Source organism: Rousettus aegyptiacus, unplaced genomic scaffold, assembly GCF_014176215.1.
Source record: "Rousettus aegyptiacus isolate mRouAeg1 unplaced genomic scaffold, mRouAeg1.p scaffold_m13_p_2, whole genome shotgun sequence".
NCBI classification, from domain to species: Eukaryota; Metazoa; Chordata; class Mammalia; order Chiroptera; family Pteropodidae; genus Rousettus; species Rousettus aegyptiacus.
In genome coordinates this window covers 161512373-161531182 of record NW_023416295.1, presented here as the reverse complement: position 1 = coordinate 161531182, position 18810 = coordinate 161512373, and the positions used below count along the sequence as shown (strand labels likewise).

At 40.3% G+C, this 18810-nt stretch overlaps 1 protein-coding gene across 10 annotated transcripts in view; it reads right to left on the bottom strand.

Annotated features, from left to right (window-relative positions):
- Window positions 1–18810, bottom strand: part of ANO4 (anoctamin 4) — a 322241-nt gene that overhangs the window by 115920 nt on the left and 187511 nt on the right. For 7 of the 10 annotated variants that reach the window (XM_036237351.1, XM_036237354.1, XM_036237349.1 and 4 more), the window contains 2 exons: window positions 3958–4058; window positions 514–558 (listed from right to left, as the gene is read on the bottom strand). In XM_036237351.1, the coding sequence (XP_036093244.1) occupies window positions 514–558; window positions 3958–4058 (146 nt within the window). Of the gene's footprint in view, window positions 1–513; window positions 656–3957; window positions 4059–18810 lie in introns of those variants that run through there. The other 3 variants (XM_016127021.2, XM_016127020.2, XM_036237350.1) reach the window with 3 other exon arrangements.

Here is an 18810-nt window from a genome sequence, read left to right as displayed (position 1 = left end):
AAGGGCTCCTGAATGAGGCAATACATCTACATACTTTATTAACAAAATATTACTAACACAGCCCCACCCATGGTGGGGGGGATGGTTAGCAACCATCAGCTTTTTGAAAAGGGGATTGCTGTCAAGATTTCGAGTTACATATAATGGATGGTGGAATCTGTGTGGAAAAAAGTAACATTCAGGCCAAAGATACTCTTAGCACCTGGGATGTTTGGTAATTTATCTAAGAGAATAGGCTTAAACAAACAAAAATAGCCCCAACACACCACCTGCAGATGAAACTGTGTCTTACCAAGTGTGAGGAAGTCACAGAAAACACTTTGAGAGGGACATTTTCATTTTTGCTCCCCGCCCCCACTCCCTGGCTAACCCAAAAGAGCCACTTTTGGAATGTGCGTGGCAGCCAGTTTCCCCAGGTGACTAAGGCCCATCTTCTCCAGCAGGTACCATCATTGCTGGAGCACACAAGGTAACAGTCAAACAAACAGTATCACGATGGAGCATGCTACTAACCTGCTCATGAACTTGTACCGGCGAGGCAGGTAATAGATTTTTCTCCTGGAAGAACAGCAAAAATGAAGCCAGTCGAGAAGAAAACCCATCGTCAGTTACAGTTTGAACTAGCAAGGAAGGAAAGGAGATTGAAGATAGAAGCCTGTAAGAGGTGAAGAAGAAAACACTAAAAAGAGATTAACAGCGAGAAATGTTGCAGGGACTTTGGGCATGCATTTTTTGAGTCGTGAAATCTCATGAAACGTTTCCCATTGCTACATCTTCCTCTCCTCATTACCATAGTTTTTATGGCTGCCACTTGCCTACAAAACGTGTACAGGGTGATGATTTGGAGTGATTGGTATTTGTACGGATTCAGCTGAGATGAGCTTTTTTTTTTTTTAGGGATGCAGAGATGCACTGCCCGCCTGCTGACAATGTACATAATTTAATGGGACATTATTAAATTTCTATAGCACTTTAGAGAACGCTTCTCACATTTGATATAGTTGGGGTAATATCAAAATACAGCTATTTTAAAACCAGTATGGGAAGAACACTAACTAGTCAGTATTGACATCCAGTTGTAAATAACCACACTAAGGCATACTGCCTCATCGGTGGCTCTGGTTATAGGTGAATTAAAGAGTAAACCAAAGAATCCTGGAACTTTTAAATCAAACTTAAGAAGGGTCTGTCACACTTCCATGCATCTGCAATTTTTAACATTAAGCATGAAAATTCTGGGTGTAGTTTGAATAAAAAGAATATGTGTTAGATGGTTTATTAAAATGCAATCTCCCATTCCATATTCTGGGCCTCGACCAATGTCGCAGTAATAAGACGGAGGCAGTTTATGTGTATTCTGCACTGTCACTGAGCTATCTGGCTTTTGGAAAATGGAAAGTTTATATACCAAAATTTATTTTTCCTATCTGTGAAAACTTAATGTAACCATGTTTTTAACAGGCAAAACTATAGAGATGATAAAAAGATCAGCAGTTGCCAGTGGGTTGTGGTGGGCTGAGGGGGAGGGGTGAGTAGGTGGACTGCAGAGAAGTTTCTAGGGCAGCGAAACTACGCCATGTGAAACCATAAAGGCAGATACATGACACGATGCATTTGTCAAAACCCATAGATCTGTTTGACATACAGAGAGAAACCTTAACTATAGACTTTAGTTAATAGTAATGTATTAATATTGGTCCCTGAATGATTAGAAATATACCACACTGATGCAAGATATTAATAATAAGGCTGAGTGAAGTAAGAAAGGGTGTATGGGAATACTCTGTACTATCTACTTGATTTGCCGTAAATCTAAAAATGTTCTAAAAATAGTCTATTAATTTAAGAAAAACTCCACATCCATGGACATACAGCTATTTGAGAACAAAGTCTCACTGGCAATATCCCACACGAAACCTATTCCTCGACTTCCTTTTAAACACTGTAAGAATAACAACGCAAGGAGACAAAATGTAGAATTCAGAAGGACAGTGCGGAAAATAATAAACACAGACGAGACTGTGAGGGGCATTTACAGTCAGGCAAATGGATGTTTGGATATTTTACTGAAATGCTAGGGCAGGACGGTTCCTCCTCTGGAAATGCTTATATGTCCTTAAATAGAGTTATTTGTTTGAAACGCTGGATGAGATGATAACATAAATTTTAAATGCATCAGGTTGCGTCGAGTGAAATTATGCTCAGATGAAAATCACATCAATATTAATGAGGCCTATTAGTGTCCACACCTCAATAGTATCTTCTAAAACTGTTGTCCTGCAGGAATCTCTACATTTAAGAAGAAGATTAGTATTCACAGATATTATGCTTTTCATTTTATTGCTTGGATCAGTCTCTTAATGCTGCATGAGGAAAGTATCAGTGATCTTGCAGATGGCACTTTTCCGCTAGGTAATGAGCCTGCCAGGCCCTTCGTACAGGAAATCCTTCTAGGTACAAAGGGAACGTGCTGTGCATTAACACTGCTCAAGTTTCTACCATCTGCTTGGGTTCTTGGCTCCAGATGTGTGCTCTGGCAGAAGGTTTTGTGAGATTTCTACTGGGGAGAAGGCATCAATTTCACTAAGTTTCACTACTTTACTTTAATCAAAAGATAGACTTTTGGCTTTTTTGGCTACAAGATGCTGGTCTGAAATTTGACTTCATCCTGGCATATTTTGTAGTGGTTCTTGTGCGCAATATATTATTAATCCATATTAGATGGTTATAGCATTGATTACTAGCTTTAATGAATTATAATTGTAGTGTAACGATTTTCAATGGAAACTAAATTGCTATTCTCTCTCAGTGATAAACATTCGTATTTTAAATCTGTGGGTTCTTAGATTTTCTTCATAACACTTTAAATTCAAAGATGAGAACTATATTTATCTCAATTTCTTTGAGAATCTGCCGGGAGGCAAATAGATGCTAAAAATCTCAGCCTCTATTTTGACTTAATACTAGAACATAAAGGCCAAAAAACAAATAAAATAATACCCACCAGGGAGATATATTACAGGTCTATGAATGGAAATTGCCCTTCTCGAAATGTGTTCCTCTGTTTCTAGGAATGCAGCTGATTCTTTGTCTCTATTACTTTCTACAGTTTGTTAAGAGGCAGATTTTAGAATTGGCACTAGTTGGCCACTTTCCTATTGTCTGACTTGATCTTATTGGCGAATTGCAAACCCAAAGTATGTAATTCTTTCTTCCCTTTGGAACTGTCCTTGTTTCTAAATCCCTCACCCAGTTCCATTACGGACTTCCCACACATCTTGGCAATTATAACGTCAGGTTTAATACATGATTTTATATCCACCTAGTGAATGAAGATTGCTTTTCCTTAATCTACAGGGAAAATAAGTACATTCACTTTGAGACGAAGGTAAATTATTCCTTGTAAACAACTAAGCAATCCACGCAAAGTAGTTTCTGTTCTTCTTGGAATAAATATCAATGCTTATCTTTGCACAGTATTTATAAAGTGACATTTTAAATTTTAAGAATGGGCTGTTTTTAATAATAGAGCACATTTTCATGAAATTTCTTGGATGTGTTTCCATAGGAGCAGATTTTAACGTTTTCCTGGAAGGGACCCGTCGGTAATGACCATGAACACAGCCTAGTACTGCTGATACCTAGAGCCTGGCCCTTCGATGCGGCAGTACACGAGGCTTCCAAAAATGGCACTGTGGAAATGAAAACGCCTCTTAGAAAATTCTTTTAATTTCAGTAATAGCTACCTGCTAAGGAATGAATTAGCCAGAAAATTTCACAAAAAGTCATGAAATCGTTATTGGCTATGAAGACATATTGCACCTCCTAAATATCTGAAGAATTTTCTTTCGTAATAGCACCACGTTTCAGTTTTACTTGTTCTGAGAGAAAGAAGAGCTCATTACATTTACACTGAATCGGCAGAGAGAATCAGGGGAAATATATAGTTACACCTACCTGAAAGGCATTCTTACATTCATTTGTTCTGCGTATCTTCCAAGCACTTCCCATGGGGCATGCAACTTCACAAAGATAATGTCACTATTTATTACAGAGGACTGAAACAGAAAAAAAAGAAACTAAATTGAAAAGTACATCCAAGTCTCCTGCAGTTTAAGTTGGAACTTAGAATGCAAGAACTTGTATGGAGTTCAAGTTCGTGGCATTCTTGGACAGTAAACTGGGCTGTTACATGTGCATATATTCATTCAACAAATAGACCACTGGGTGTCGGGCCCTGGAAACCAGCTGTGAGAAAAAGAGATGTGAATGTCATTGACATCCTGCAAAAGTATGTTTAAAAAGATAGGCAAAAAGTTAAAAAGAGGAGGATAATTTCAGATAGCGATGTGTGTTCTGGTAAAAAAAAAAAAAAAAAAGTAAAAAAGCAATGGGAAAAAGAATTACAGGATGGTGTAACATGCTACTTTGGAGAAGAAGTCAAGGTTTAAGCCCTCTTTGAAGAAAGGACACGTGAGCTGTGAAGTAAAGAAGGAGCCAGCTGGGTAAAGACCATGGGATCAGTGTTCCAGGCTCAAAGGTCCTAAGTTTGGAAATCGTTCGGTACATCTTATGTTTGAGGGACAGAAAAGAGAGCAGAGAGACTGAGCGTGGGAATCAGACTGGCACGAGAGGAGGCTGAGAGAGTGAGCGGGGGCAACAGCGTGCAGGGCCTCGCAGACCACAGCCAGACGGTTGGAATTTATTCTAGGGACACTGAGGAGCTGTTTGGATTTAGGTTTCCAAAGATCACTCTGGTTGCCGTGTGGAGAATCAATCACAAGGGAGTGTTGCAGTGAAGGCAGAGAGAGGGAGAGATGCTCTGATCGTCCAGACCAAAGAAGTTGTTGGTGGTGGAGAGATGGAGGCGCCTACGAGATCAGACTCAAAGCTGGGTCAGTATCAGGCCATGCTTTCTCAAAGGAGTATGTTCTCTGGCCCCAAATCTTTGCCTTCTGTGGGTTTTTGTTTGTTTGTTTTGTCAACACAGAATTTAGGGAAGTAAAACTAGGACTTCACACCTTGATAAACACCCAACAGGTTTTAGCCTATGTCTCTGGCCAAAGAGACATCCCCAATGATGAGATTTCCTTTGGAAGTCACTTCCCAAGGTGAGGGCTGTGTTGTAGACGGAGGTAGAAGATGAGAAAACAGTGAGCCAAACCAGTTTAAGTAAGCAACGTGGCCAAGACTTTATCCATCTCTTCCTCACACAGCGTCGTTCTGCATTGCATGTCATTTAAAGTTTTATAATTTAAGAATGTTGACATATGTTAGGCCTTTGTGGCTCGATTCTCCTTATAGTGGTATTTAGAAACAATCTAGTATTTTTTCACAGCTAGCAAAAATAGCAGCTCAACTTTGGGCTCTAGCTGGAGTTAATTTGTGCTACAGGGAATTGTTTTCCAGTTGTAACATGTTTCTCATGTTTTCATTTAGGGTTTTTTTTTTGTTGTTGTTGTTGTTGTTTGTTTTTGTTTGCAGGGCTTATACATACTGTACTTAATTCATAGGAATGAATATCCTCAAGATATTATAGAAAATCAAACTAGTCTCGCTACAATGCCCTCGGAGTCTCTGGTGATGCTGAACTTCCCACGGGAAGGAGGGCCAAGGCCCAAATCCACAATGGTGGTATGGGGGCACTCTCTCATATTGCTATGAAAAATTCAAACTTTCTGGTAGTTCAGGCTGAACTACGGTTTTTCTCTTTAGGCTTAAGACGAGCAGACCCCTGCCTGAGCACGCTGAGGAAAAGGGATGTTCCTGTTATTCATGCCTGATTCCTCCAGGCGTAGCACAGCGCCTGGGTCAGCGGGAGCGCACAACCAGTATTTGTGTACTTCATGACTATAGTTAGTGACGTGTGAACAGTTAGTCCCGGCCCATGTGAGAGCTGTGGGTCCTGTGAAGTGACTGTCGATGAAATAACTATTGATGCCAACACCCCAAGTCGCTGAAGCAAACACCGAGGGAACGAATGGACAAGCCAGGAACCACTGAAGATGTGATGACCAGTGCTGTGTCTGCACAAACCGCTTGTCTGTGCAGTAGCTTATTACATTCAGTCTTCCCGGCACAGGGTCTTAGAGCTAAGGAGCCAAGAGGGATGACCTCATAGGTGGCAATGTCTGTCCAGAACATACGGAAACATGGGGTACACAAAAAAAACCTCTCCATCCAGTGCCATTCATGCCTGCAGATGCACTGGTCTGAGATGCTCTCACAGCTTATCAGCTGAGCGTTTCTGTGCCTTGGAAAAGAGTGGCACTCGTTTTTCAGAGATAGTACAGTTCTTCAAGTTATAAAGTGGAAAAATTAATGTATTTCCTAAAAAAGGATCTTTTTGATAATGTGAAAGATATACTTCAGAGTCTGGGATGGTTTTATGGCTTCCTCATTTGGAAATTTTAATTGTGAGAAAGGAATTCATAAAATTCACCTAGCTTTCCTCCAAGAGTCTATGTTCACTGTGGTTTCTCTCTCGTCTAGGAGAGAAATAATAAAAATACGCCAACAAGGAAGACAATACAGGAATAACTCACTCTTGACTTGATTCACAGAATCAACAAACTTTGATTTAGAGCAGAATATAATCTTAAAATATACTTTCTTCATGGAATTACTTTGATTGCTAGTTTTACAGAAACTAAACCATCTACTGGACAAATAAGCATTCGCAGATCCCCATAAGTGTATAAGAACATTAAGAATACATTAGTATATTCCGCTTCGGGCACCTTTTAAATGCCACATGTCGTGAAAAAGCCAAGTACATTATCTGAAAACACAGAGTCAACTAAAATGCTCAGCTCAACCATTTTCTGCATAAAAGCACAGCTGTTTTGATTCATTCGGCGTGATAAAAATGACTTTTTCTTATTTCAATTATAATAAGACTCGATTTGTTATTATTATTTTTTAGTGTTTTGGAAGCACTAAGTTTTGGATGCACTTTTTTACACATTACCTTATTTTATTCCCATGTAAACCTTGGAGAGAGGCTTTCCTTCAACTTCTTAGAGGAGGAGGAAGAGACTACACGTAGGCACTTGCTCACAGCCAAACAGAATGTTTATTCCAGACAGAGTTGAGTCCATGCCCACAGCCCTTGTCTCCCTTGTCGATTTTACCTAATAAACTCTGAGGCTTAAATAAATTCACGGCTTTGTACATGTATTAAAGATGCACAATCTCTGAATTGTTTCTTTATCAGTTTATACAAACTAATCTGAAAAGAATTTCATATTTTAGAAAACAAAGAAAAACAGAGCAAAATTAAGCTACTGATGAACTGAGAATTCATGTGAAACTATTAAAAGGTATTTTGATAAACTTGAGAAAAATGTTACCTGAATTCCCTTCAATGATAATGTCTTTTCTTAGATCCTGTGTGTGTGCATACACATGTGCCCAAGCGTGCATGTGTGTGTGTGTGTGTAGAGGGGGTTTATTATTTTACTCAGTTTTTCAAGGACATACTGAACCTCAGCCTGGAAAAATAAATGTGAAATAGATGATTGCTTTATAAGGCTTATATATCACTTTACTCCACGGATGAATGATTATGCTATTGTGTCTAAATAGGTTTTTCCTCATTATCAAGTATTCTTTTCCACATAAACAAGTGTGCAAGTGCCAAAGTGAAGAAAAATTAAAATGGCTTTTTTGAAACCTAGAGTTGTTTCATTAATATACTGCAATAAAGATCCCTTAGGTTAGAACTCGGGGAGAAGAAAAATGACCGTTTAGAGGAATCTAGGAAATATCCTTAGAAGAATAATGGGAGAAATTAAATAGCAGTGTGGAAACTACCTGGAGTAGAAATAGATATGATTCACAGAAAATGTTCCTTTTCTTTCCTTCATTCAACAAGAACATATTGAACACCTTTGATGTAATGGGTGCTAGGAATGCAAAGATATATAAATCATGGTCCTTGGCTTGGTATGTCATGATTTAGTAAGGGAAAGTTAAATAAGGCAACAGTTAGGAAAATAAGACATAGCATGCTATTATCTAATCTAAGCAATCCATCTCTCTAAGACATGTATACAGATGTCCCCATCTCTACATATCATGACCCTGACACCACTACTGAGAAGGGGCAAACAGGTTCAGGTGTGGGGGCATGGAGACAAATCGTAAATTCAGTTTTGGAAGTGTTAAGTTCAAGTTACCCATAAAAAGATGTCTTGTGAGTAGTTAGATAAAGGAGTCTGGTGCTCAGGGGAGCAGTCTGGGCCAGAGATACAAAGTAAGTGTGGATGGGATACAGACAATATTAAAATCCACGGGGCTGAATGAGGTCACCCCGGGAGAGAGCCTAGGTCCAGAACAACATCAGGAGTTGAACCACAGAGGTTAGAAATTCAGACTCTGACGGTTGGACTGCACATATTTATATGTCTTCCTCTTAACAGCTCTGTGATCTCAGGTAAGCTACCAGACCTCTCTACACTTCAGTCTGTTCAACCGTAAAATGGGAAATGACAACAATATCTATTGAATTGTATTACATGACATGACACAGGTTAAGAGGCTCACAGTGCATTTAAAAACATGTTAGTAATTGTTATTTCCAAGAAGGGCCACACCATATTGGTGGTGGTGGTAAGAACACAGCACTCATCCAAGTTATAACATGGGGAGGAGACAAATAAAGAACCAATATCTAGCAAGAATTTTATAGTCTTTGATTAGAAATCTAAACTAGAAAAAACCCTGAGAAACCCAAATTCTGTCTCCTGTCCCTCTACAGTCCCCAGCATCTGCTAAATGTTTCTCTAGGGACATTCATTTATTCATCAACATTCAGCAGACCCAATTTCTACCCTCACGAAGCTTAAGTTCTATGGGGGACATAGACCCTCAATCAACATATTTTTCTGATGGTATGCTTAGAAGAAAGAAAGGTAAGGAAACAGAAAGTGGTGGTAAAAAGGAAATGCTGTTTTAGATAGAGTAGGGTGGACAAGCCTTTAGCTAAGGTGACATTTGAGCAGAAATCTGAAGAAGTGCAGAGAAAGGTTTCATTATCCAGGGAGACGGCATTCCAGGCAGTGAGAAGAGTCAAAGGTAAAGAGCCTGGGGCAATAAATATACTTGACATTTCCACTTATCGAACATGAAGGGTCAAATCAGGATAGCCACATGCATCTGCTCTGTATCCCTTTAGGCAACTACCTGGATATCACATCCTCATAACTATGCTGTTAGTAAAACAAAGCAAAGCCCTAAAATGCTGGGGGCAAAAAGGAGATATTAATTTCCAATTGGGAAGTCAGATAAGCCTCTGGGAGGAAAAATAATAGCGGTAGAGGTAGGAGCACTACATGCTAGGTAGTGTTTTAGGGCGTTTACACACATTAAATTATCTGAACGTCACACCAGCCCTGCGAAGCAGGCATCATTACTTTGACTTACTGCAGACAAGGAACGAAGGCGCAGAGATTGGCCAAGATCACACAGTGAGCGAGAAGGGAACCCAGACTGTACCCAAAGGCAGTTGGGCTTCAGAACTGCTGCTCCGCCGGAGAGCTGGGGCTAACGGGAATGCATTTGCTCATGGATTCCATTCCATGGCCATTTTGTTTTTTGGAAAAATGCCTCGTTAGCTATTAGAACCCAGGGTACACTGCATATAGTTCTCGCTACATTCTAAAGTGAATGTAAAGCCAGAGGTAGAGACAACCTCGAAGCCTAGTTCTGCCACTCACAACCTATGTTTCTGGATATGTTACTTACTTAGTTCAGGAGCCTCAGTTTTCTCACCTGTAAAATGGTAAAATGGGGATACCAATACCCATCTTTCAATGCTGTTCTGCAGCTGGCACAGTAGGTGGTTCAATAAAAAATAAATAAATAAAATAAATAAAAACTTCTTTCTATCTCCCTGTTACTGAATGCTCAAATGGACATTCCGCCAACTTATAGCTGATGTCAGAATTTCTTGGTGGATCTGGAATCTAGTCTCAGAAACGGATGGAGAAGTGTACATCTCTGGAGGATAACAAGGCTTGAAGTAATTGCTAAGTAATTTCAACTCCTCTCAGAGGGGCTGCCACCTAATTAGCTGTGTGTCACTAGGTAAATGACTTGTACTTTTCTGAGCTTCGGTTTTCTTAAAAAAATGAGGGTGTGTGTCTCTAAAAAGACTTTTGTATGTTTTAATTCTTCATTTTCTTAGGGATGCATCAGAAATTGTGAATGTATCTCATTTCAGCAGATTTTGATGCGATTCTCTCTCCACAATTCGCGCGCGCGCGCGCGCACACACACACACTATACCTCTGGTGGAGAGAAGCCTAGGAGGTATTCAATGTTCTTCAATGGTCACACAGTTCATTCCCTAAAGATGGTACTAGCATCAGCATCAGGAACTCAGTGTGTGAAATGGCCACTAACACTTAGCAGATCTTAAATAAGCTTCCCCTAAGACTCAATTCAGGTTCCAGTCTCCGCTACCTGTTATTCCTGGGTAATCTCATCTCAATGGCTTCAGACATCACCAATCATCTGATGTCTCCCAAAGGCATAACTTTGGCCCAGACCTTTCTTTCAAGGTCTAGATCGGCACAGCCAATGGCCCACATGATACCCACCCTCAGTGTCTCATCAGCGTATCAGACCCGACGTGTCTAAAATTATCTGCTTCTCTGACAAAACTGCTCCTCAGTGGCCCTGGATTCAGGAAATGGCAGAGCCATCCCCCCACTCACTCAAGAGCTGCCTCTGACTTCTCTTTTTTTCCTTATTCCACATCCAGTTAATGATCACATCTTATTAATTCTACCTCTCACATCGTTCTCAAATCCACCCACTTCTCTCCATCCACACTGCCACCACCCTCCTTTAAGCCACTATCTGTATCTCCTTGAAGACTGCAACAGCCCTGTAGCTGGGCTCCCTCCAATTCCATTCTTACCTGTGTATTCTGACATCAGAGACATCTTTAAAAATGTATGTGATCTATGGTTTTTCACGGCTCTCTTGAAAATCACTAAAGTGGCCAATGCACAACCTGGCCACTCTCTTACCTTGTACCACTGAGTTTCAGTCATCAGGGGCTTCTTTCTTTTACCCAAACTGCCAAATCCTGAGAGTCTCAAGATTTTCTCATATACTGTTTTCTCTGCCTGGAAAATTCTGCTCCATCAAGTCTCAAGTTATATGGTGAGCAGAACTGTAGAGGGCCCTCAAGATTCCCACCCAGCCAGTGTACACGTCCTGAATAACCACCTTTTCTTGAGTGTGGGCTATGAGGGAATATCGCTCCTGTGACTGGGATACTAATCTTTGACTGAGTTAACCAAAAGGTTGATTAGCTTGAACTAGTCAAATGAATCCTTAAAAGAGAATTTCCAGGTCAAAGTGAGTCTCCTGCTGGTTTGTAAGAAGTGAGCTACCGTGTTGTGAAAGGATCTATGAGGGCAGGAAATCATGAGTGGCCTCTAGGAGCTGAGAGCAGTCCCCGGTTGGCAGCCAGCAAGAAATTGGGAGACCTTAGTCCAATAACCGCAAGGACCTAAATTCTGCCAATAACCATGTGAAAAGACCTTGAACTCCAGAATAGGATGCAGCCTGGCTGACACCTGATGGCAGCCTCATGAGATCCTGATTGGAATACACAGTTGAGCTGAACCCAGACTCTTAACCCGCAGCAACTATGAGATCATAAATTATATGTTGTTTTAAACCTCTACATTTAAGATAATCTTTTATGCAGCAATATAAAACTAATAGAGGTCATATTTCAATTGATTCTGTAACTATGTATTTCGCTAATGTCTCTGGAAGACCATACATCTTCTCCACAGTCGCATTCCCAGCCCCCAGTATGTTACTAAATACTTAGTCACTAAGAATGAATGTTTCCTGAATTAAGTTATGAGCATCTTGAGATCCAGACTATCTATATGAGATCTAGCTTTCTCATATTATGGATTATCTTGTTAAAACACTATTAGACAGAAAAAAAATCATATTTTTGCCACTACAAAGGTTTCAACATGGTTTAAATTTATGGGAAGCTCAAATAAACATTCCTCTAGGCCACAGTCAGGAGAGGATTAGAGCTAAGTTGCTAAGCACAAATTTTCAAATATTTCATTCAGTGAACACTGAAACAACTTGGTTACTCTGCATCGACGCTTTTGATCAAGTGTTTCTAGGCTTTTAATCAAGCCTAGAAAAATTACTGCATCAGAAGAAAATCAATGTGTGGTGTATCATTCAGGACGAGCTAAGTTTGGCTGCTGCAACAAATACTTCCAAATATCGGTGACTTAACTAGAGTTGTACTGTCAAAAAGTGGCTATTAAGCAATTGAACTATAGCTAGTCCAAATTGAGATGTGCTGTCTGTAGAAAATATACACTAGATTCTGAAGCTTTAGAATGTCTAAAAATATGTAAAATATCTCCTTAATTTCTATACTGGTTATATATTTAAATCATACTTTAGATCTATTGGATTAAGTAAAACATTAAAATTAATTCAATTTTTTAACTATTTATACATGGTTACTAGAGAATTTTAAATTTCTTTATTTATATTGGCTGGTGCTAGAATAAATGTTTATTTCTCATTTATGCTACATGTCTACTGAAGGTCAGCTCACTGTAGTGACTTGGTGATTCATGCTGACAGGTCACTGTGACAGAGGGAAGGCAGAGCTCAGGGGGATTCATCAGGACACATGCCACTTCTGCATCTAGACCACTGGACAGAAGTAGTTATACGGACCTATCTGTCTACAAGGTCACGAGTAGGAGAAGCTATATCTGATAAATAGTGTTAACTAATTTACACTGATGTGGAATATCTTTCCTCCATCACCTACTTAGGATCACAGAATCATTGTGTAGAGCAAATATCTTATCCTCCTCACAACATAACCACTCATAAAGTCATTCCACAAATGCCTGAAGATAATCTCAGCTACATCCTAGGCAATGTGTTAGACCCTAGGGATATGGATAAGGCTAAGGCATGGTCCTGGATCTCAGGAAACTTACAGCTCAACAGAGCAACTATTATATTAACTACAAATAATGTGATGATTATAAACAAAAGTTGGTCTAGTGTCCTCTGGGATCCCAGAAGAGAAAACGCCCATTTTGTGGATGCCCGCTCATGTGGTAACAAGTCTCTCCTCAGAAGGAAGCAACGTCAATTCTGATCCACACAACTTCAAACGCTCTTCTACTTTTTACAGATCATCTTAACATCTCCTTTTTCCTTCAAGGTGGTATATTAGATAAGCTGAACTTGGGAACGACTATACCATCACAGTTATGCTTTATGTTATCACAAACGATCAACCTGCTGATAACTATAAACAGTTATGACCCAAGCAACAACCCACACAGCATTATGCCCTTTGTGAGCATGAAATAAGCATGATCCAGAAAGGACAGATGAGCAGGGGTTTGCTGCCAGGAAAGAAGTAATTTAACTTTGGAAATACTTTCTTATGCTCTTGGAAAAGATATGACAACCTTCCCAGGCCTATTCTATTTATCTCTTAGTAGAAAACTGATCAAAATTAGAGAATGCAATACCAGTGTTTTGTAGCAATACAGCTTACAAACTTATATTTACCTAAAGGTTATAAAAAAAAAAAAGCTATCAAGAAACAGGGCTCATGATTTTTGATAACAGAGAAATGTAGCTGATAGATTATAGCTCGTCACATCATCAGCTCTTCATTAGTATAATGATAATGTAACTCCACTGCTTACTTTTAAAGGGCTAAGCCATATATATGTAACTACAATTAGATATTAGATAATATATAGTATTAAATTATACATAAATATATATTAATATATATTATTACCTATTACATATGTTAATACATTATGTTAGATAAGGCATTTGAAACCATGCTTTGATCAGATGTCTCCTTCGGTGAGCCCCTTCCCCGACACCCTATTTAAAATTACCATCCCTTTACCCCTAGTATTCTCACACACTATTCTACTTCTTCCTTTACCGTATCACTTATCACTTTCTAACATACTATGTCATTTACTTATTTATCATGTTTATCGTTCACTGCTTCCTTCATTAGGCTGTGTCACAGGATAAGGGCTCTTTGTTTTGTTCGCCTATGTATTCCAAGTGCCTAGAATTGTGCCAGGCACTATATATTTATTAAATGATTGACATTTTTAGGGAGCATTTGAGAGCTTGCTTCCCAGCATGTCATTGGCTTGCCTGAGATAAACTCAAACTCTTGTAAAAATTAAAAAAATAATAATAAATGAACGAATAAAAAAAGGCAGGAGTGAGTGCATTGTTATGGTGGGGGCCACAGCAGGCTTATTATCATATTCATATTATCATTATCATATCACTTTTTGGTGACATGTTGGAATATTTAAACCCATTCAAAGCAAGTTTTGGTTCCAAGTATTAGCTCCAAGTATTTAAGGGTTTACTTAGAACTCTCCTTCCCCAAAGAAACTTTGCAATAAAGGGATATTATATGTGCTAAATGTAAATAGAAAAAAAAGGAAAATCACAAACTAAAATTCAGTACTTAATTGCTGATTGCTTATCTTTGTTTTGCCAATCAAATAAAACTGTGTGACCAAAAAAAAAAAAAAAAAAAAATCAAGACTAGTAGTTTTGTATTCTACTGGAGTTTGTATAGAGAATGGCAGGGTGGGCAATACCCTCCAGCAATCAGAAGGAACACTGGGTGCCTCAAACAGCAAGTATCCATGAGTCATCGAATGAGGGACTAGATTTCAGAAGACCCAGGGGTACTTATTAGAGTCTGAAAAATTGAATCAAGGCAGCCTCAGATGAATGCCAAAGTGATTTACTGCTGTGCAATCCAAAATAATATCCTGGCTAAATCAAGGAACCTACAGACTGTGGAGGAAAAGAGGCCCCGAGAGGAGACCTACTGCATTTATGAAACACTAATGGACATGAGGTCTCACCACGTGTCATTTTCTTTCCCGCCCACTGGACTGCTAAGGTCAGGGAAAATTGTGTGCAGTACAGTTTCATTCTTCTGCTTGCTCTATTCTCAGCTTTCTATAAAGCCTTTTTTTAATTTCAAGATACCTAGAAAAAATCAGAATGGAGGTAAAAGAACCCTAATGAGCAATAGACCATCTTCTTGGAAGACCACCATGATCTTTGTTAAGTTTGCAGGTAATAGCAGGTACTCTGCAGGTATTATAGCCAGTTTAATAAAACCCATGGCCTGAAATAAAGCCAGCAACGAGATGACTCTATTTAAATAGAAGTACAATGGGATGGATTTGGTTGTAAAGAAGCTAAAAGATATTAGATCACTTTGAAAAGAAATGACTAAAAAATGCATATCTGACTAGGATCAGCCCAGTTATTAAGGCCTAGGAGAATGATTATATCTGACAAATTACATTCATGGGAAATTGCTAAATAAACATAAATAATGTGAAAGTCAAGATGAAACGATGAGCCAGGCACTGTGCTAGGCTCTGTGGGGAAACCAGGGAGGTCACAGGATTCCCACTCCAACTGGAGAAACAGAGATGCACAGAGGAGCCATAACGCCAACACCAGAAGTTACTGTCCCTTTGCTCATACTGTTTTTGGTCCGGAATGCCATGCCCTTCTGCTTTCCTGCTTGGTGAATACCTACTCATCCTTCAAGACCCGGGTCACTTCCTCTAACCTTCCTGAAACCTCTGAAGAGCCTGAAGTTCTCTTAGTGCTTTTACAGAAACTCTTCCAGCTGCATTCTAATCACCTGCTCCTGTCTGTCTTCATTGCTAGTCCAAGAGTTCCTCGAAAACACTGAGCACATCGAGGCAGGTTGTATAATCCAAAGATGGCCTTGCCCCATGTCTTCTAGAACCTTGTCACACTCCATCAAGAGATGGAATCTATTTCCCTTCCCCTTTGATTCTGCCTCTGCTAATGGGCTACAGCAGAAGAAACACTTCTGAGTTTAGGCCATAAAATGCATTTCTGTCTAGCTTTGTTGGAACCCAGCTACCATGTCATGAGGAAGCCTGAGGCAAAGAAGCCTTAGAGGGGCCTATGGAGAGATCCACATGGAAAGGACCCAAGGATCACAGCCTTCAGGCCTGGCTGAGCTCTTGGCTGACAGCCAACATTAACTGTCCAACTCCGTGAGAAAGCCATCATGAAAGGGGGTCCATGAGACCCCTAGGAGCGGCTACTCTAGCTGATGCCCCACAGAGCACAGTAAAGCTGTTTCTGCTGAGCCTTAGCCCATTGCAGACTCGAAAGTAAAATACATGACTATCGTTTTAAGTCAAAAGTTTTGGAGTCATTATGCAATAGTAGACAACTAAAATGCTTTTCCAATTTTGCTTCTCCGCTGTGTGGCACAGCACCTGAAATATAACAGATACTCAATATATATTTGCATGATGACTGGTGATCTCACGCCAACGGAGCCGGAAGTGGTGGAAAGAATATTCTTTCATTCTTTTTGTGGGCAGTTTGTGGGGAAGCTGTTTTCCACTTGTCTTTCTTTTGTTTTTTTTTCCCTTTTCCTTGCATCACAAACACATGAGCGTTTCCTCATGCAGGCTTGACTGCTGCTGTCTGACTCTCAAATTAAAGATTTGTCTCAATGAACTCAGCTCTGCTTTGAACTGAGAGAACTGCCTAGTGTTAGCATCAGAACGAGGGTGTGGGTGTGACGCAGGTACTGTGACTGTGGGGAATTTGCCCCACCATGCCTATGTGAAACACCAGAAAAAGCTACTCTGCTATCACCTTGAGGAGTCGTGGTAGGGTCCACGACAACCTTAAGACCTTTTGGGTATGACAGAGAGGGGGCCGGCACAGCTTAAGTGGAGGGACAGGTGGCCAGTCAAATCTGTTAGGAGGAGGGCTGGTGGCTGCCTTATGCTTTTGGCTGTCAGCTTGGAATCTCTGCTTCCTCCTTCTGAAGTCTCCTCTGGTATCACCAAGGAGAAGCTGGGACTCCATTTCCCAGAATCCTCTTCCCTATGGAAAGATGAGGGGTGCTCAGGTGAAATCTGGAAGGTGGAAAAGAGGAGGCTATTTCTCTCTGCGGGTAGGCAGTTAGCGATAGCTGGGTAAGTTATCTTTGTAAGTTAGAGACACGTTCAGGTAAGTTTTTTGAGAGTCATCCATCTGTGCCACACTCAGCAATGCTTCCGGTTCCCTAGTGGCCCTTCCAGGCCAGCTTCCAGGACTCACTGCTATGGTGCTTCAGGAAGTAGTCGGAGGTGGCTTCCTGTCCTTCACTCCCCAGGCTTGTGGCAGTGGTGTAAGCTTCTGAACACTTCATTCTTGGAAGACACAGAATAGCCAGTCTTGCTGCATAAGCCTAACTGCCAAGAGGGGCCAAGCAGTTACAATCACCAGGTAAGACTTCCAAAGAAGAAAGTGATGTTTATGTACACAAAAGTGCAGAAGACCACCAAAGAGGCAGGCCCCGAAGAGCTGTAAGTTAAACTGATAAATGGCAAAGGACAAATTAGGGAGGGGGTTTGCAACCAGGTCAGGTCTCCCCAAAGGTCCAACACTGCCCACACACTTGATTTGTCCCTGCTCTGTGCCCTGGGAGAGGTCACTTAGATGCAGATACCACAGTCGCCCCCGCGCCCTCCCCCAGCCAAAGCTGATCCATTTCCCTCCTCCTGCAGCACACCCACCCTCACTCTCTACTCAGTCACTCCATTTATTCTTCCTACCTTCATCCTAGCCCATACATGCAAAAATGCAAGGCAAATACAGTTCCCAACAGTGGGAGCGCTCTAAACTGCCTTAGAGAATTGGGTTTAAGAATGCAAATTCCAATGTCTCTCTGTGCTTAGTTCGCCCATTGTTTTAGAGACTTTCCTGAATTCCTGGAATGAAACAGTGACTCCCTCCCACTATTCCTGCATGTTTTCTGCATGGTACTCATCACACTCGACATACTTGTTTATTTAATGCCACTCTTCCCTCAGTAATAGTAGACACTCATGAGACATTTGATGAATGAATTAAAAATGACTCCGTCTAGAAATGGAATCATCAGGTACCATCGACTACTTCTAAAATATGCCAAAGACATAACGGAAAGTGAGGGAAGCCGTTGGGCCCCCGCCTCAAGGGACAGTGCTGACTCATCACTTTTGCAAACAAAATGCGGCTTATCATTCACCTTCGCCAAGTTTTCTATCTGTGAGGATTATACGCAGGAGACCATGGATTTACAGTTGTTGTGCGGACTACTTCAAAGCTTTGAAACCTCTCCATCTCTAAAGAGTAATTAGTGTCATACTCCTAGTATATACTTTGAGCAATTTTTAGCAATTTAGCATAACATGCAGTAAAAATAACAGGAACAAAAATAACGCCATAGAGAAAGGACTTCAGTTCCTTTCATAGTTGAAGAATGCAATGCCTGTATTTGGTACGTAATAAACGATGACAATGCAAAATGTGTTTTATGTCAGACAAGTTCGACTACTGAGGAGAACTTTCAGATTAAGTTTTGGCTTGTGAGACAGTAACTATAGTTCATAATAGCACTTAAGTTCTTCAGTTGTACCTTGTATAATGGCTGTTTCCCCCCTCCCCTTTAAGTTGTGCTATCTTGAGTGAAGAAATATGTGTGAGTCATATGAAATATGTATTGATTTAGAATAATCCTTTGAGTAAATCAGTTCAGGATGACTTAGTACAGGTCCTCTTTACCTGGCACCAGAAATGTTTTGATTAAACTGTCTCCATAAACAAGCAAAAGTAGTTGAGGCAATAATAATTAGAACTTCGAAAATTAGAGCGAAAGTAAGGGGTACCTGGGAGTAG